The sequence below is a fragment of the Atractosteus spatula genome, chromosome 2, assembly GCF_055471065.1.
Source record: "Atractosteus spatula isolate fAtrSpa1 chromosome 2, fAtrSpa1.hap1, whole genome shotgun sequence".
In the NCBI taxonomy this organism is placed as follows: Eukaryota; Metazoa; Chordata; class Actinopteri; order Semionotiformes; family Lepisosteidae; genus Atractosteus; species Atractosteus spatula.
The window spans coordinates 45,169,419-45,186,225 of NC_142707.1; the positions used below are offsets into that span (position 1 = coordinate 45,169,419).

At 38.1% G+C, this 16,807-nt stretch overlaps 1 protein-coding gene across 2 annotated transcripts in view; it reads left to right on the forward strand.

The window, feature by feature from the left end:
- The window catches only part of sobpa (sine oculis binding protein homolog (Drosophila) a), a 96,854-nt gene that overhangs the window by 62,559 nt on the left and 17,488 nt on the right, over positions 1-16,807 (forward strand). Inside the window, exon 6 of one of the 2 annotated variants that reach the window (XM_088932011.1) lies at positions 5,593-5,688. The exons of the other annotated variant lie outside the window; for it this stretch is intronic. Within the exon in view, the coding sequence (XP_088788137.1) occupies positions 5,593-5,688 (96 nt within the window). The remainder of the gene's footprint in view (positions 1-5,592; positions 5,689-16,807) is intronic. 2 annotated transcript variants of the gene reach the window in all.

Genomic DNA, 16,807 nt, shown 5'->3' on the forward strand with positions numbered 1-16,807 from the left:
AGTGCGCAAGAGAGAGTGCATCCAGACTTTGCTTTATCGGGCAGCTGCATGTGTTTGCAGCTAGCTGCCAGAATGGATCTAGGGGATCAGCCACTGACGGCTTCTCCCTGCTAGCCCTTTCTCCCTAAAGAGCAGGAGGACATGCTAGGAATATTAATGTCCTGGAGGGGATAGAGAGGATAGAGGTCCCTTCTCTCCAGTAGTTAACTGTCTCCAGCACAGCCTCGCTTTACAGCAGGTCTTTCAGTGGTTTGCTTTCTTAAACCCCTTGCTAAAAGGTTACTATGTTGGCTGTTTGTATTATTGATATGTTCAGATGATATTTTCATGTCTGGAATGCACTTTTGTTTTTAATCTTGTTTCAGTATTATTTGCAAAATTATCCAGTAAAATCATTAAGAGACCACTTTTCTGGAAAAAAAAAATATTGACCAGGTAGGTCTCTTACAAGTTCTAACCCTGTCCAGCATATGCTGAATGATTAGTTGTGGTCTTACTAGTATAAAACAGGACTTAAGCATTCTAACTGTAGGTTTCATCAGCGTTTTTCTGTTTGGCTTTGCCTTGTGATGTTTTAGTACCTTGCTCAAGGCTTTTCACTCTTCGTTATATCAGCTTATGTTTTCATTGAACCAGTTTGTATAATGTGAATGGAGAAATCTCTTGTTTTTGTTTTACACCATTCAAAGTGAAAGTTCCAAACTGAACTATCTCAGACGACATCTTGTTTAAAAAGCCCCTATTAAATAATTTTAACTGATTAAAGATCATTTGGGTTCCCTGGCTTGTGGCCAGATTGTTAGTACCAGGATGAAAATAGAGACTGGCATCCTATTATTCTGTTTAATGTAATTTATAGTCAGTAGAATTGAATTGCAGCCAAAGAGTAATTGAGTCACATTTGTCCTTATTGCATTAATTTGTAATAATATGTATTGTAAGAAATTCTATCAGTGTCAAGACCTACAGTACACAAATGAAAATTGTCTAAGCATTTTCCCATTTCAGTGGCAGTTTTAAAGATCTGATTATTAAAAAAAAAAACATTTACATTCTAAAATTAATTTCGTGCTTTGAAATTACTGTACCCTCAATTTGTACGTGTCATTAATTTACCAATGTAATGTGCAGTACAGGACATGACAAGATTTTAGATTGAAGCAGCAAGACTCTGCTACGTGGGAAATGCATGAAGCACATATCAAGCATATTCATTCGCACTGAAGACATTATAGTCATTTTACTCACCTTTGTTTTAATTCATTGCATTGAATTTGTTATCGGAAATTAGTTTTGTTTTATTGTCAGTGTTTCAGAGGTATTTTGCTCATAATGACACCCTGCGAGAGATTGCATAGGTTATGATCAAAACACTCTCAAACACAAAAACACACATCACCTCGTTTAGCAAACTGACGTGTTCATTTCTTTGTCTGTCATATTGGGAAGCCTCCCACTTCACCCTCTCGGCCCCAGCCAGCAGTTACTAGACTCCCTCTTCTGGGACAATTGGCTTCCGAAGTGCTATCTCAGTTCCAGGCAAATGTGCAATTGAGGCTAATTTGCCATCCCACAGTCAGCTGTGTTAGTGTTTATTGAACATGACATAAAGAGGACTTGGGGAGCTGAAAACACCCCCCAGAGAATATCTTTTGAAGAGAAGCCGGAGATGAATGCATGCAATACGGTTGGGTATGTCCTGTACACCGTTATATTGCATTGAAATATATTGCAACATACAGTATATATCTAAATTGGATTTGAGTTAAGGGTTGCTGTTTTTAACAGTTCTCCCAGAATCTAGACCCTTTTAATTCCCCCTAGGCTAGTGTCGCTCTTTTGGTTCTGTACATGGTCACATGGTCAATCAAGGAAAGAGCACATAAGAGCCTGATTAGGGACTAACCGCAGAGCAATTAAGCCTGCAAGACCTTGCTGATAGACGCAGGAGCAATATTTCAATGCACAATTTTATAGCAGCAGCAATATTTTAGCATATCTGATTCTGCAATAATAAAAGGTAAGCCTTTAAAATTACGTTGGTCACACAGTATGCGGCCTTCCACATTTATCATAACACAGCCTCTGGTAGCCAGTTACAGTAGTGCTTCTCTCTTTGACATCCCTATCAGCTTTACTTAGAAATATTAGTTAAGATAGGGTGAAGACAGAGTACTGCACGAATGCAGGGAAGAACTGCTTAAAACATATTTCATTTAATTAAAAATGTAAAACCTACCAATACATGTCCAAAGCAATATACCATGCAGAGGCTTTTAAACATCATTAATGTTGCATTTAGGTCTTAATCTCCCTGGTCCCCTGGGAATTGGGCCGATTACCCAGTAGTTTTCATTTGTACATTTTAAATTCTAGATGAGGACCACGCGGGAACAGAATGCTACATTTATGTCAGGATTAGCCACAGTAGACGCTGCTTATATGAACTAGATAAGTTAGTGTCATTTAACTGTGGTCAGTGTACATGGTCAGAATTAAAACACACAAAAAAACGAAAAAAATGAAAGGTCGGGTACAGGTTTATTTTCTCTTCTTCCTTGTGCCGACATTTAATCATTTCTGAGCACTTGAAGCTTTGATGTCTAACTCTTAAGGAAGGTTCTATAAAATTTACCAGTTAATTAAAACCTGACTGGCCTGGTTTTCAATCCAAACATTAAATATCCAGTACCAATCCTGCCTCTCTAATGAAATAGCAACATTTGATTTGATATTACGCACATAAAAGAGACTGAAGCAATGTGATATTTTCTCTCGTAAATGAATGGCAGAGAAAACAAAGCCCAAAAAGCAGTTGTTTCCATATGACAGAGGTATTCGCCTGTTTTGGTGTAGATTTTAAGCTCTGGTTTCCTCCCACAGTCCAAAGCTGTCCAGATGGCTTAACATCTGTAAATTGCCTCCTACGTGTACTGTATGTTTTCAGCTATATTACTGAAAATGGAAGGCTGGATGGAGATATACTGTATATATAATCAAATAAGCTTTCAGGTACCAAAGTTGCTCAGAAATAAAGATTTTATTAATTTGAGTTCTATAGTGAGTCACTCTTTTTCTTCTGTTTAATACTTGTTTATTACCATTAATTCAGTAAATTATTTATATGAATAACATTACAGCTTAATCTGACCCACAGCTCATTTACACTTTATTTCAGTTTGATAAAGCAAAACCTGCGTACTGTGCATTCGTAGTGGGCCAGCTGCACAAAGTCAGGTGTACAGAAAATAAACTTTGACGGATATCATAGCAAATCCTATCTGTGTAGCTAGACCACATCGTTAAACTTTTAACACATTAACTAGGAAAGCATTTAAACATTCGACTTACCCTTGATTTCTAGATAAGCTGTGGGATTTCTCTGTTGTTTTTTCCAAGGAAATACAGTATCAGGAATTTAGATCTGGTTTTATCTGCTCTGTTATTTATTCATTCATACGAGAGAGATGAAATTGCTCCACTGTGGCATTCATTTTTGTTTTCGTGTGCGATTAAATATTGGTCTATTGTAGCAAACCTGTACCATGAAATGCATCAACACATCTTACAAATGGCTGCATATATTCTCATTAACCGGTATTTTAAACAGATCCTCTTGTGTTTATGTGTATATAGTTCAGTTATACTTTAGATATGTTTAGCTGAAATGGCTAAGTATCCTAATATTTAAGACTGAAACAAGGTTTAGTCAGATGATTCTGAATTTTGCAAGGCCGTACGCATTTAAGGTTTATCATCTGTAACTCTATTCAAATTCTCTTTTTACATTTTTGACCCATTTTTATTTAACACATTTAGAAGTTGTGACTGTTAATTAACTTAAAAAATGATCTGCTAAATTGTTCCCGAGCTCTCTGGTTTAATGCATTACACCGAAGTGAGTACATCTTTATTTAATCTGTTGTAAGAATCAGTGACCTGATATACCCCCAATTCTTTAACAATTTATCAATTAAGGTCCATCACTGTATAATTACACATCAGGGTGGTTATTGGAGATCTTAGCAGGTTTGTCTCGAGAGACTCGTGAAGACACTAATATAACACACCTGTAATGACTTCCTCTCACTTTGGAAAATTACTTCCATTTCTCTCTTGCTGCGAGATGGAGATAGAAGCAATTAACATGAATGCTTCAGTCACATCTTAGGCGAGAGAGAAATACAGCAGTGTGGCAGTGGTTCATTTGTACTTACTTTTTTTTTGCAGTCAATACATGAATTTAAAAACAGAAATAGAGCACCATATGTTCATCACAATAGACAGGGGACGATCTGAGCACAAGCTGAAAAGTTTTGCTTTCCAGAAGCCTGATAGCCCTATAGTGACATAAATATTTCCAAATGTCCTTTTGTCTCCAGTAGCTGAATACTGTCTAGGCATTGAGCTTATACATTTGCCACTCTATTAGTGAGAGCTAACAGTGAGCACAAGCGTTTTGAAATCTGGGAAGTGTGTGTAATGAGCCTCACAGCGAACCTCCAGCACCCCACAGTGAGCAACAGGGATGCCTCACGGATCTGTGCCCTCAACAACATTAATTTCTGAAGCCAAGCTCTTTGCTACATGAGAATCAGAGAATATATTGAGTGTGAAGAAGATTTTTTAAGTTCTTTAAAGTTCTTGTCTCTCAAACGTTCCAGTATTGCAACTCGTCGCTTTCGAAGAATCACCACAACATAAACATTTAATAAGCCGGTTATGTGTCAAAATCCTTTTTTTAAAAAAAAAGGAGCATACATTTTAACAAAAATGTAACAGCGAATATAAAATCACAGATAATTCTTGGTATTCATTATCTTTACCTTTCATACTGTACATGTTTTTTTTTAATCAGTTGTGGCATGATGGTATATCTAAAGCTCAGAATACTGATTTGTATAACTTTACAATGACCAGCTGCAGTGACATTATTTAAATGAAGTTTATAGAAATCATGCAGCTTCTATTTTATGTGGGGAGAGGGTAGAGTGGGGACTTGGGGTCCACAAGCAGAAGGTTTGTGGATTTTAGGGTCACTTTAGATTTAAAATCTAGGTAACAGCACACATCATGGTACTAATCACATGAAAAAAATAATTAAAATTAAAATGACTATAGAAATAATTAACCAAATACTCAAATACTAATATGCAAGTGCAGAGAGTTAAAAGGGTTGCATTCACTTCTAATTCTGATGATGGGGTTTACCTATGAGGTCAGCTAAAATTTGTCAATGCGTGGATTATAAAATGTAAGACCTTGACAATTAAGTAATTATATCATTCAGTATTCAATAAGTATTTTTTCTAATGTTTTCTACTTATGCTACTAAACTGAATTAAGTTTCCACAAATAAAAATGAATCCAATATACACAGAAAATGTAATATGAAGCTGTCAATCATGTGGGAATAAGGTCCAAAGTTTACATTTTCATTAAGAACCCTGTGGTTTATTGAAGAGGTTAAAGCCGATGATGAAACTATTGAGGCAGAGTGACAGAGGAGGTGCTCTCTGAGAGCAGAACTGGCTGAGCCTGTTTGCAAAGCTGCCTTTTGACCTTCTAAAGTAATGATGTCTTCCTCAGCAGGTGCAATTGGATAGGTACGATCATATCATAAGACAACTGAGGGGCTCAGACAAGACCCGGCCCTCCAAGGATATCAGTGTGGAGTTAATTGAAGAAGTAAGGCATAAGAGGGTGTGTTATTCACATTCTGAGAAGAGTATAAGGCACAGTGTCCTAGTTTCCACAAGATTTGTTTTAGACTTTATGTTGAGTGTGTTTCCATTCTAGATATTACGGCGTTAAAAAAGTAACCAAATATCAAATAAATGTTGAAGTGTGGCCAAAAACTAATTAACCTGAGGTCTGTTTAAGGGTGTTCTCTCTAGAAGACAGTGTTTTGCTGACCCATTTTAGAATCAAGGATTTCTTTCTGCTTCAAAACCCAAACTCAATGTTTTATTTGCCTTGTGTAGTTTCATTTAATAGTAGAAACACTGCTTTGTTGTTAGAATTAACTAGTACAATGCAAAAGGTATCAACTGACATCAAAATTAGATTCGGGGTTGATTTTCAACAGTGGAGGGAATTTTTGTGAAGTGGCGAGATATGTAAAGAGATTAGACAGCAGACACAACTACTGTAGGAATAAAAGCCTCTCTTCTAGGATGTCAATCAATGATGGTGCCTAATATTTGCTATTGTCTAAATACATGTTATTTAATCTATCATTTCAGAAATTAAAACAAGTATCAAAATTACAGTCCGATAGTTTAAGGATTATTATGCAGTCTTCCACTCTCTATTTTGTTGGTTGGGATACAGATTATTTCCTTTCTTTTTTAATGGCCTTTCAAAGCTCACTGTTTTTGTTTCTGTCGTGTCCCTAAATTGTCTGAAAAAATGTATTGATTTTGTGTCTTAAATGACATAGTGAATTGAATAAGATTGTTCTTAAAGTGTGTGTGCATTTTGGTTGCTTGGAAAAGGCAGAGATAACTTGTTTTGTTTACCGTGAAAGATGGCTTTGGTGAATTCGGCCCTCATTTTGAGCTAAGATCGGTGGTGAAGGGAAAATAGCATAAGGCATTTTGTTATGAAGTTAACCAGAATGCATTACTGTATATGAACTTGGTTTTCAAAGATCTGTAAGATCTACTAGAAATGGGATATTCCCACTCTTTAGTCAGAGTACAAAAATCTGTGATTTTTTGCTTCAATTCACTGAAGAACACTGTAGTTAATTTGCTGTGTTTTCACAAATAGAAGGTTCCTCGTATCTTCTGAACAGCCCCGGCTGGAGGTTTTTATCTGTGTCATTGTTCAAGTATTCTGACAGTGTCACTTTTCAGTTCTCAAAGGCTCCCAGACTGTTTTTGACAGTTCCTCCTTCTTGCGTTGCATGCTTACTTGAGAGAGAGGGACGACACTTTCTGTCTGTATTGTTCAAGCTGTCAGAAAGCAGTGGAGGATGAAAGTGAAGGAAGCATTTCATAGAGTGGTGAAAGCCTGAACAGCAAGACTGTAAGTGGCCAGACTGAGATGGCGCTGGTACTGTTAGGCCCCAACCCCCACTAACTCCCTTCTTATCATCAACACCTTTTACATTCTGACTTCTGGTTTCTTCTTTTACATTACTAATCTGGAGGCACAGATTTGACAATGTGACTGTTGGCATTGAGTCTTGACATCAAGATAGCCGTAATAATTTCTAATACATATGTTCAGATATGTAGATGTGAATATGATATAAAGCCCTGTGTGCAAAATATGTTCTAAATAAAAGGAACAAGTTGCAATAACAGCTTCCCCCTGGGTGACTAAATGTCACAAGCAGACCTATTTGTTGATAATGCCAGTTTATTAGCTCTCACCTGTATTTAAGCCTGCTATTACTGAACTGTGAAAATGATTTAGTGTTACAAAGCACTTTGTAGAGTAAGACAAAAACAAACCAGCACGAGATACGTTCTACAAATTCAGGGATGAGTTTAAGGGTCTAAAGGTGCAGTTTGAAGAAGTGGGTCTTGAGGTGGCAGTGATGTTACCTCCTGGAAACCTAGACAATGTAGCGTTGTCCCCCTGCAGAAGACTCAGCCCCTTTGGCAGAGAGGATTTTGCCACCGCTTAGCGAGGGGAGCTGTGTGGCTCTGAGCCCATGATTGACATTGATCGAATCCCTGCGGGGGCAGGGCAGAGCAGAGCTGCTTTTGGCCCTTTGGTGCCAGGACCCAGATTTCAAGAGGAGTTTGGAGGGTCAGAGTGTAACAGGGCTCTGTGGCGCTGAGCGTGTTCCAGAAGAGGAACGGTACTGCAAGCTCTCTGAGCCTGCGAGCCCTGCTGGGGCAGAGCAGAGCTGCTTTCATTGCGCAGACGTTATTGAGATTGAGCCAAGGGACCTTAAATTGGATGTGAGGGGTGAGAGATTTCCAGGAGAAGTGAGGTAGGGAAAAGGCCAAGCAAACTGCAGAGATTTGGAAGATTTGGATAAGACAGGCTGCTGACAAGTCACCTAGAAGAGAGATGCAATAGGCAAGTCATGAGATAATAAGAGATTTAACCAGATACCAAAAGAGTACCACACAAGGCAATAAAAGTTACGCTTCAGAGTGGACATTTTTTAAAATAACAAAGGATAGTAAAAGAAATGGGGAGTTAGTTATTACATATGTTTTGGTATTATAATGTTCCAAGATAACGTTTTACATTCTTTGGCTGACTGTTTGAAAGAACGAATAGCAGTATACTGTATATAGTTCTTGTTCTTCAATATAGTTATTGAATTCAGGTTTAAAAGTTCCTTATTGGTAGACTTAAAAGCCTTATCTCTTAAAAAAAGTTAAGATTTCCTATCTACCATACTAATTAGTTACTGTGTAAGTGTGGTTTGGTAGAAAGTGATTCGCTTTAATATTTCTGTCTGACCCCAAAATATATTAGATTAATAGATGCCTACCAATTAAAATTAATTGGCCTATAATTTGCATAAGGCCAGGTTTACAACATACCACTTTTCCAATCAGACTTTTATTGCTTTCTGTACAGACTGACAAGCAACTGGCAGCTGTGAACGCATTTTGAACGCAAATATAAGTGCTTCTCAACTTAGCACTACACTCATCAGCAGTTTAACTCAAAACAGGTAGTAGCATCCACATCTAAAATACTGTAGTTTAAAAGCATGAACCAAACTGATGTCAAATGGATACTATTGTGTTTATTTGATTGTAAATGCCTCCATTCTCTCAAAATAAAAATAACATACCCATTGACATCCCCATACTTTAATCTGGATATAAATCTAAAAACATTGCTGTAATGACTTGCAAAGCTTTGAGTAAACCCTGTAGGTGGTTCCACATAAGTAGATTTTATCATGACTTTTCTTGGGATTAATGAACAATAGGTGTTTAAAAATCCTAAAAATCCTCAGGGTTTTAAAGAAATATGGCCAGAGTTTATGATAAGATTAAAACACAAGGTGTTTCTCTCTTCCTTTGTCTAAACTGGCAAGTTTTAAATCAAGATCCTGATTATTTGTTCATTAAAAGCCCTATGTCACTGTTCATAAGAGTAGGTGTATTAGCCCTGGTGTTTTTGCTAAATTCCACTGCAGGTATGTGTAACCTGGCCTCCCTAAAGTTTTAATTGAGCTAGTGCAGCCACCTGATCTGTTAGTGCACTCTGCTGCTGCATGTCGTCTAGGTGGTTGCTGCACCTAAGCGGTGGATGAAGTGGGTCAGAACTGAAGATAAGTAGAATTTAATTGGGACAATAGATGTAAAGTACTTTACGAGAAGATTGATGTAACTTACAGCACCTTGTGACTAACCTTGCTGAGGGAATGGCAGCCTGACTGTAAACATGAGACTGACAGATACCTCCCTCCCTCACTCTCGCAAGGAATGAGCCAGGAAGCTGGTGCAAGGGTGTAGATGGGGTGGCAGGAGGAGGTGCAAGAGAGGTGTGATAAGGGGAGCCAAAGTATATATATGTAGGTAGGTTACGTCCCCTTTTCAGGCCATAAAGACCCATGGGGGAATGGGAGCAAGGGCCATCTGATACTGGAGGTGGAGGTGATGAGGTCAGCATCACACTCCAGCCAGCCTATTTCCCCCAGTACTCATTTGGAAAGCAGGCTGAGTGGACTTGGGAGCCATCTGGAAGAAATTAGAGCAAGCTACATCACTTGCCCCTACCTGGGATTGAACCCAGGACCGTCTGGTCAGGAGCTAGATCCCCTTGCTGTCTGAGCTATCACAGCTCCGCAGCATATAGTATATATGTACAAGAGCAAGAGTAAGTGAGATTAGCAGATTAGATTTTTGATCTTGTCCTGAATTTCAGTAGGCTAGAGAGGCTAAAGAAAAGTAAAGAATATAAAATTAAATATATTTAAATATGCAGTACCGACTTATTGAATGTATAGCTCTTTCACTACAAAAAGGCTTATATTCTAGATTGTTTTGGGACTCTTGTGTCTGACTGACGGATCAGGTTTTCTAGACAGCAAGGACAAGTGCCAGCTTCCCTGTGATGGTGCTGGACAGGGGTGAGGTGGAGGACTGGCCCTTTGTGTAGAGACCTTGTGTATTGAAAGGAGTGGATGTGGGTTTTATTTAGAACAAAAACTTAATGAGATAAAAACTAAATGTCTTGCTTGTTTTTTAACATCGGAGACTTGTGTTTATTGTTACCTTTACTTAACTGGTGCCTCCATGTTTTCATATTTGATTCTTTAGTTTATAACTCATATATTAAACTAAATGTATAACAGGAAAGCTTGCATATTCATTATTTTATTGTCATTTCCCTAAACTCCCCCACCCCCTTTCACCCCCGTTAAAAAAATACACAGATACAGATGAAAGTGAAAGTTTTGGAAGTTTTGGCCCCTAGTCAAAGCAAAAATCACTGATGTGTTTGCATTCTGTTTCAACTGAAAGCAAAGAAGCAAGGTTATTATACATCAGCATGTTTCATAACCTGACCTTTAGAATATTATATTCCTTTTTCTAGACTTATAATTAGTATTATTAGCAAAGAAAAAATAAAGTAGCCTAATTGTATTCTCAGGTGGTGAGATGTAAATTTAAGACAAGAATATAAAAAGGTTACAAATGAGAGAAAGGCTCTCTAGCCCATCTTGCTTGGTTGGTCTCTAGGAGTGTAATGATCCAAGAATCCCATCAAGCTCTTAAAGAACTCCATGGAATCAGCTTCAACAACACAGCTTAGGATGTGGCTCCAATCCTCATGACTCTCCATATCTAGAAGCATCTCCTTATTTCTCTCTTGAATGTCAGGCTTATCTTTATCAGTTTACACTTCCAGATTGTAAATGCCAGAAACAAGTTCCTATGGGATTAAGTTCCAATGTCATTTTCATCTGTAATATCAACATATATATTTTAAGTTGACTGATAAGAATGACATACAGTGATGTAAAAAAAAGAATGTTTTGTCTATTGGCATTCAGGAAGTCAAAGCTCCAGCTGAGTTTTTAAAATGTTATTGTTGTGTTCGTGTCTGTGTGTGCCCTGCAGTCCAGGGTGTATCCTATCTTGTGCCTGTTACTTGTTGGGAAAGGTCCAGTCCCCCCATGGCCCTGAATTGGGTAAAGCGATTAGAAAATGGGTGGATGGATATTTATTGCCTTGTAACACAGCTGATTATACCTAGAGGCACTGGTAAGGAAGAGTATATCACAGCCAGACCATTCTTACCTTAGCCTAGGAGGTTACATTCATAAGTATCGTAAATTGCTTGTCCAACGCTATAGGCCTTATCTAAATGGGTTCCAGTGAGGTGCTATGTCAGCACGTGAGCTGTATAAAAACTTGTAGAGGTGAAATACCTGCTGGAAACCAGAAGGAATAGGAGAGAAAATTGATGGGCCTGAATGCTAATGTAGAACACACATTGGTTTGATTTTCTGGGGTGAAACTAGGACTTTACCTGAACTGTATCTAACAAAGACTTAAGGGAGGTCTTTAGCCCTTTAACAGTGAAAATGCCTTAGGCACTCTAAACTGAGGTTAGCACCATCCGAGGGGTTTAAAGAGCAACTCTGCATTCAGACTGTGTTGGCGTGGTGGGAACCCAGACCTGGTCAACTTAAAAAAAGTCAAAAACTCTTTTGCAGTTGAAGTCCGAATTTGGTGTTCAAATTAAAAAACCGAGTGAAAAAGAAACTGGACATATCAATTTTGCAAAGAGATATTCCATTAGTTGTACCGCTGTTTGATGTTTTAATCATTCTGAAGTGTCAGGGTTACACTGCTGGTGAATGGAAAGGCACAGGGTGGGGGGCGCGATGAAACAAATGACAGTAATTACTTTCAACAGCACACATCTGTTTCAAAAAAAGAAAAAAGCTCCATTAGCGTGTACGCTAATGCTCAGTGAAATTTGCCCACAGTGTTCTGACTAGGAAAGTGCTTCCCATCTGTCTTTTCAGTAGTAAATTAAAGCACATTTATAATTAAAAAATGTTCAAGAGTACCACCATAAATTGTTGCACAACTGGTTAAGGACTAAAGTCACTCTTCTAAAAAAAAAAAATGGAATCAACAAATATTGTAATGTAATATAAACAGTGCCTGATTCCTGCAGTTGCTCCTCAGAAGGCTCAGAGCTCTTGGTTTTGGGTTAATTTTTTAGCTGTACACTTGCCTTTTTCTGTTTTGGCTTGTAACAGCTGTATAGATATGTCACCCCATTTCTGCAGAAGAAACACACAGGTCTTCCACAGTATATAGCCTTATTAGCCAACATACTGTAAACAGCCCCTACATTGTATATTCAAACTTTTGTTATACAGGTGATGACTTTACCACTTAACATTCACTTTTCTCTATTATGGGCACATGGGAGCATTGCTCTATTTTACTTTTGCTCTGTACAAAAATGAAGAATTGAAACCAACCTAAATAAAATAATGGAAATGAAGAGGTTTTATACCTGTCTCTAAAATCTGTTTGGTGATAGAAAAAAAAACTCCAGTTTACTCCAGTTCCTACTAAAAACTGCATCCAGAAGAATGGACATACAGAGCCAGATATGACAGGAGGGAAATTCAGGCTGAAAAATGGAGCCCGTGTGCAGTGCTTGGAGTAGAACTTGAAATAACCCACCGTTCTCCCCTGACAACAGGAGAGGTCACATGAAGATGCATGTGAAGAGGTCATATTTTGTGTACAAGAAGTCACACAGTTTTTTGTGTAAATACCCAAGGAATGCTTGTGGTTACGGGTGAATTGAAAGATTAATTTTAATAGTTTTTGGAGCGTGCAAGTGAAAATGGATGATTATAACAAGTTACAGTAGTGGGCTCCCTGTCCATTTACTGTGGATGAACTGAGCAATGGCCGTTGTTGAATACCGGTGCAAGGCAGCATTCCAGTCACTGTGTGAGTTCTGTTATTTTTTCCTTTGACACTCCTCACATTATTCTAAAGCAGATACTGCTGTTTCTTAATAATGTAGGAGTCTGACAGTTTCTCTCGAAGTAAAATACTTTTCTACCTCAGGGATACAGCTCCGGTGTTTCTTTGACAGCATTAAATAGCAGCTATTGAACCAGAAATATTATGCATTTACTGTATGTCTGCTCATGAGATTGGGAGAGGCTTATTATAATGTGGAAAAGGGGGTTTCTACAGTATACAGTGCATATCTGGTCACTAAGTGTGAGGGTCTGAATCCTGGAGACCCAGATGAGAAAAGACCCCTTAAGGCAGGGCAAAGATTTGGGGAGGCAGAAATAAGAGGAAAAATGTGAAACATGGCACATCAAGTGGAGATTCCCTTAGTCACAAAGAATTGGGAAGGTGAAAAAGCAGCTGATGGGAGTTCCCCCATTCAGTTTCCCACATTCAGTTAACCAGACTAAAAACTAAAACATGACATGTATCTGAACATGAAGCGAAGCACGTTCTTCTGTCATCTGTAGTGGAGAATTTAGAGAGATGTGCAGGCTAGCTCCCTTCCACACTCTGGGACTTCAGCTACAAGCAATGACAACAGTTTGCAGTTTGGAAATCTGTTTTAAAGTTCCTGCCTCAGCACTTAATATAGCCACCAAGCTAGGCATCTGAGCCCCAGGGTTATGACTCTTAATATTTTCATTAAACGTAGAAGAGTTTATGTGCAACTTTGTTGCTATGTTCTCATGTTTGGGAATTTAATAAATATCATGCTTGAGATCTTGCCAGTTCACAGCAAAAACAAAGAACACAGTCATGCCTTGCCAATTACACACATCAGTTTTTATTCAATGTGTAAGGCCTGGTTTAGGAATTTTACATGACCTGGAAAATGAAATTGTGTACAGTAGTTTTAAATAATGAGAATTCTGTTAGGACCATTTTAATGAAAAGCTTCTAAAAATGAAATTCAGCAGTTGTTAGGTTTTTTGCTGCGTTGTGTAAGACTTTGCCTGTGAAATTGGTAATTGTTGTGATAGATAATGATTCGCCCCAAGAGGTGTGTGTGTGACCAAGAGAAAAGAAGGTCAGCTTGAAGTCTGACCTTATATAAAAGGAACGGTTTTCTAGCTGGTGCCTTTTCTCTGGTGCAAGTTAGACACTGGAGTGAATTGTTTTGTATCTCGGCACAGCTGAAGAAGGACCGTGGTTCAGACCAGTAATAATCGAACTGCATCACACATTAGCGTTCAGTGGGGAATTACGGGGATGGATGATAGATGAACAGCGTTGGGGCCTTTGACAGCTGATTAATGCCTTAATTAACTCTCATGAGTCACTGCCACTTCCCCTTAAAGCTGAGAGACTGAATGCACTGCTGATGTGGGTAACCTCACAATACCGTCTGAGCTCCATGTTTGACTTTGGCCATCAAAACTGCAGATCAGCTGCCAGTCGGAGTTGGTTTTTTTTATGTGTGAAACATAAGCTCTGAGAAGTTACCAGACTCCCACAGGCCTGCTTTATTTCTTTCTGTATCAAATGGAGTATATTTTTTCTTTCAGTGGCTTCTGACGCAGTGCCTCTTAAATGGTCTAGCGGTGTAGGCTGCTGCGCATTTCCCAAGAAAATAAATGAATGATACCGCTCGCTGAGCCTAAAAGTAGCATGCTGGCACCACGCCATGGAGTACAGAGATTGACGGGTAGTAAGGAAATGTTCATTTTGTTCCATGTATCGTTTTTTCCTTTATGACTGTTCAGTTCTTCTGAGATGTTGATACAGTATATTCCTCTCTATCAGTTTTGCATGTTGCTTTTAGCATTTTCATACATTTTGCAATACTGCAAGTTTAATTGAAGTGTTTTGCAGTGAGGTCACACAGAACACAAGACCTAAGACCTGCAGTATATTTCCATGGTTACCGTAAGACAGAATCCAGCTACCAACACAGATTGCATCATAGGGTGCTTAAGTCACACCTGTTCTGTAGGTAAATAACTTCCTGAACTTCCTGTAAGATTTTTCTTGCATCCTTTTACACATGCGTCCTTCCATAGTACACAGTGTCCAGGCATCACTCGCACTCTACCTTTCACCTCTGCTGTAACTTGATGAAATGTAGAAATCAGCAGAGGGTGTCCTAAAGAGGAGTGCAAGTGTTTTACAGGAAGAGAAGGTATTTATTTAGTGTGAGGTGACATTGGAAACCACTGGTGGAAAACAAATCAATGCAGTAATCCCAACCCACTCTTTTCAGTAACCCATTCACCTGAGCATTTCGTAGATAAGGCACTATGTTTTGGCTTAATCTTTTCCTGCTACGTTTTTCTGTTTTCCGTGAGTGATGATTGAGAAACGATCTCTTTGTAACAGTTAAGTCAGGGATTAATATGTGTATGTCCACCTTTCTTTGTATGCATCCTTTTTATCTCGCCTCTCTTGGTCTGCAAAGGCAAACAGAAGCTTAAAGGATACACAGCAGTCCATATTCATATATGTGTGTAATAATGCACAGCACAGCTCTTTATAAAACTGCCTTTAAGGTAAACAGTTACTTGACGTTAAGAAAGATGTTTAGGTTTATCATCATGGTTCTGACTGATAGATTTATTTTGGTAAACAAACTTTGAAAAGCCTTTTTAAGCTAAGTCAGTTAGCCAGTTTACCCACACTGCGCCCGCTAATGTCACACCAAGTGAGGTCAGAATGCTGTCTGTGAGAAAGAGCATGGCGCCATGAAAGAATTCCCTTTCTAATTCCCCCCTCTAGCCTGTGGATGTTAATAAACTGTCCTGTCAGTCAAAGGAATGCCAGTTCCTAAATTTACTGTAGCCAGAATGCATTTAACTGGGAGAATATTCGTGATGCATTTCCCAAAAACATGTTTGTGCTGAAAAGGAATAGTGCAAACCTTTGTTGAAATTCTAAACAAATCTTTATTTTTTTTCTAACAAGAATACAGTTATTCCTATTTAATGGCATTCTGCTTGGTAATTCCCAGTGTGCCATACGAACAGCACATTGCCCTAGCAAATGTTATTCATTTATTTGCCTTCCTATAGCCTTACACTTGCAAATTGCCCTATTGTTGAAAAAAAGCTTTTTACTGCTCCTAAACATACTTGTCCCTAAAGCTATGCCCTAAGATGATTTTGGCATATGTTATCTCCCAAATTCTCTTAGCATTAAAGTTTATCCTTTAGGGAGGTTCTTTGTAAACAGACTGATTATACTAACAGTGCTGAATGATGAATATTGATTATTTCCCTGGTTTTGGAGTGATTTTAAAAGCTATTTATGAACAAATTGTTTTAAGCATGGTACTGAGTTTAGTGTCAATGTTGTTTTTTATGCTTTATAGTATGACAGGATAAGTCACATTTGTAGCAGTCATAACTTCGAGGGCCATCATATAAGAAAATGTTGGGTCAGACTGGAAACATTCAGCAATATTTTCTGGTGGTGCAGTTTGTAACGTCACAAATTAAGTGCAGTAAGAAAAGATTGATAGATTCATGCTAAAATTGCATTGATGTTCCAAACAACATAAATTACAACAATTAATTGTTTAATCAACAATTAATAAATTAATTATTAACAATATTATTAACAACTAATTAATACAGTAAAAGTTAATAGTTATGATATCCTTAACTACTGTTTTTTTCAGGCAGCATTAAAAAGACCTTCCCTTGCTTAAATTTGGTTGTGTTAATCCTTGTGAAGATGAGAGTTAGGCTAATGGGACAGATATACAGTATGTACTGTAAGGCCACAGGAGATTAAAAAGGTGATTCTGTATGAATCCTTGTAGAATAAATATTCCCATTTAAGACTTTGTGAGTGATCGTTTGCGTAATTTCTTCCTG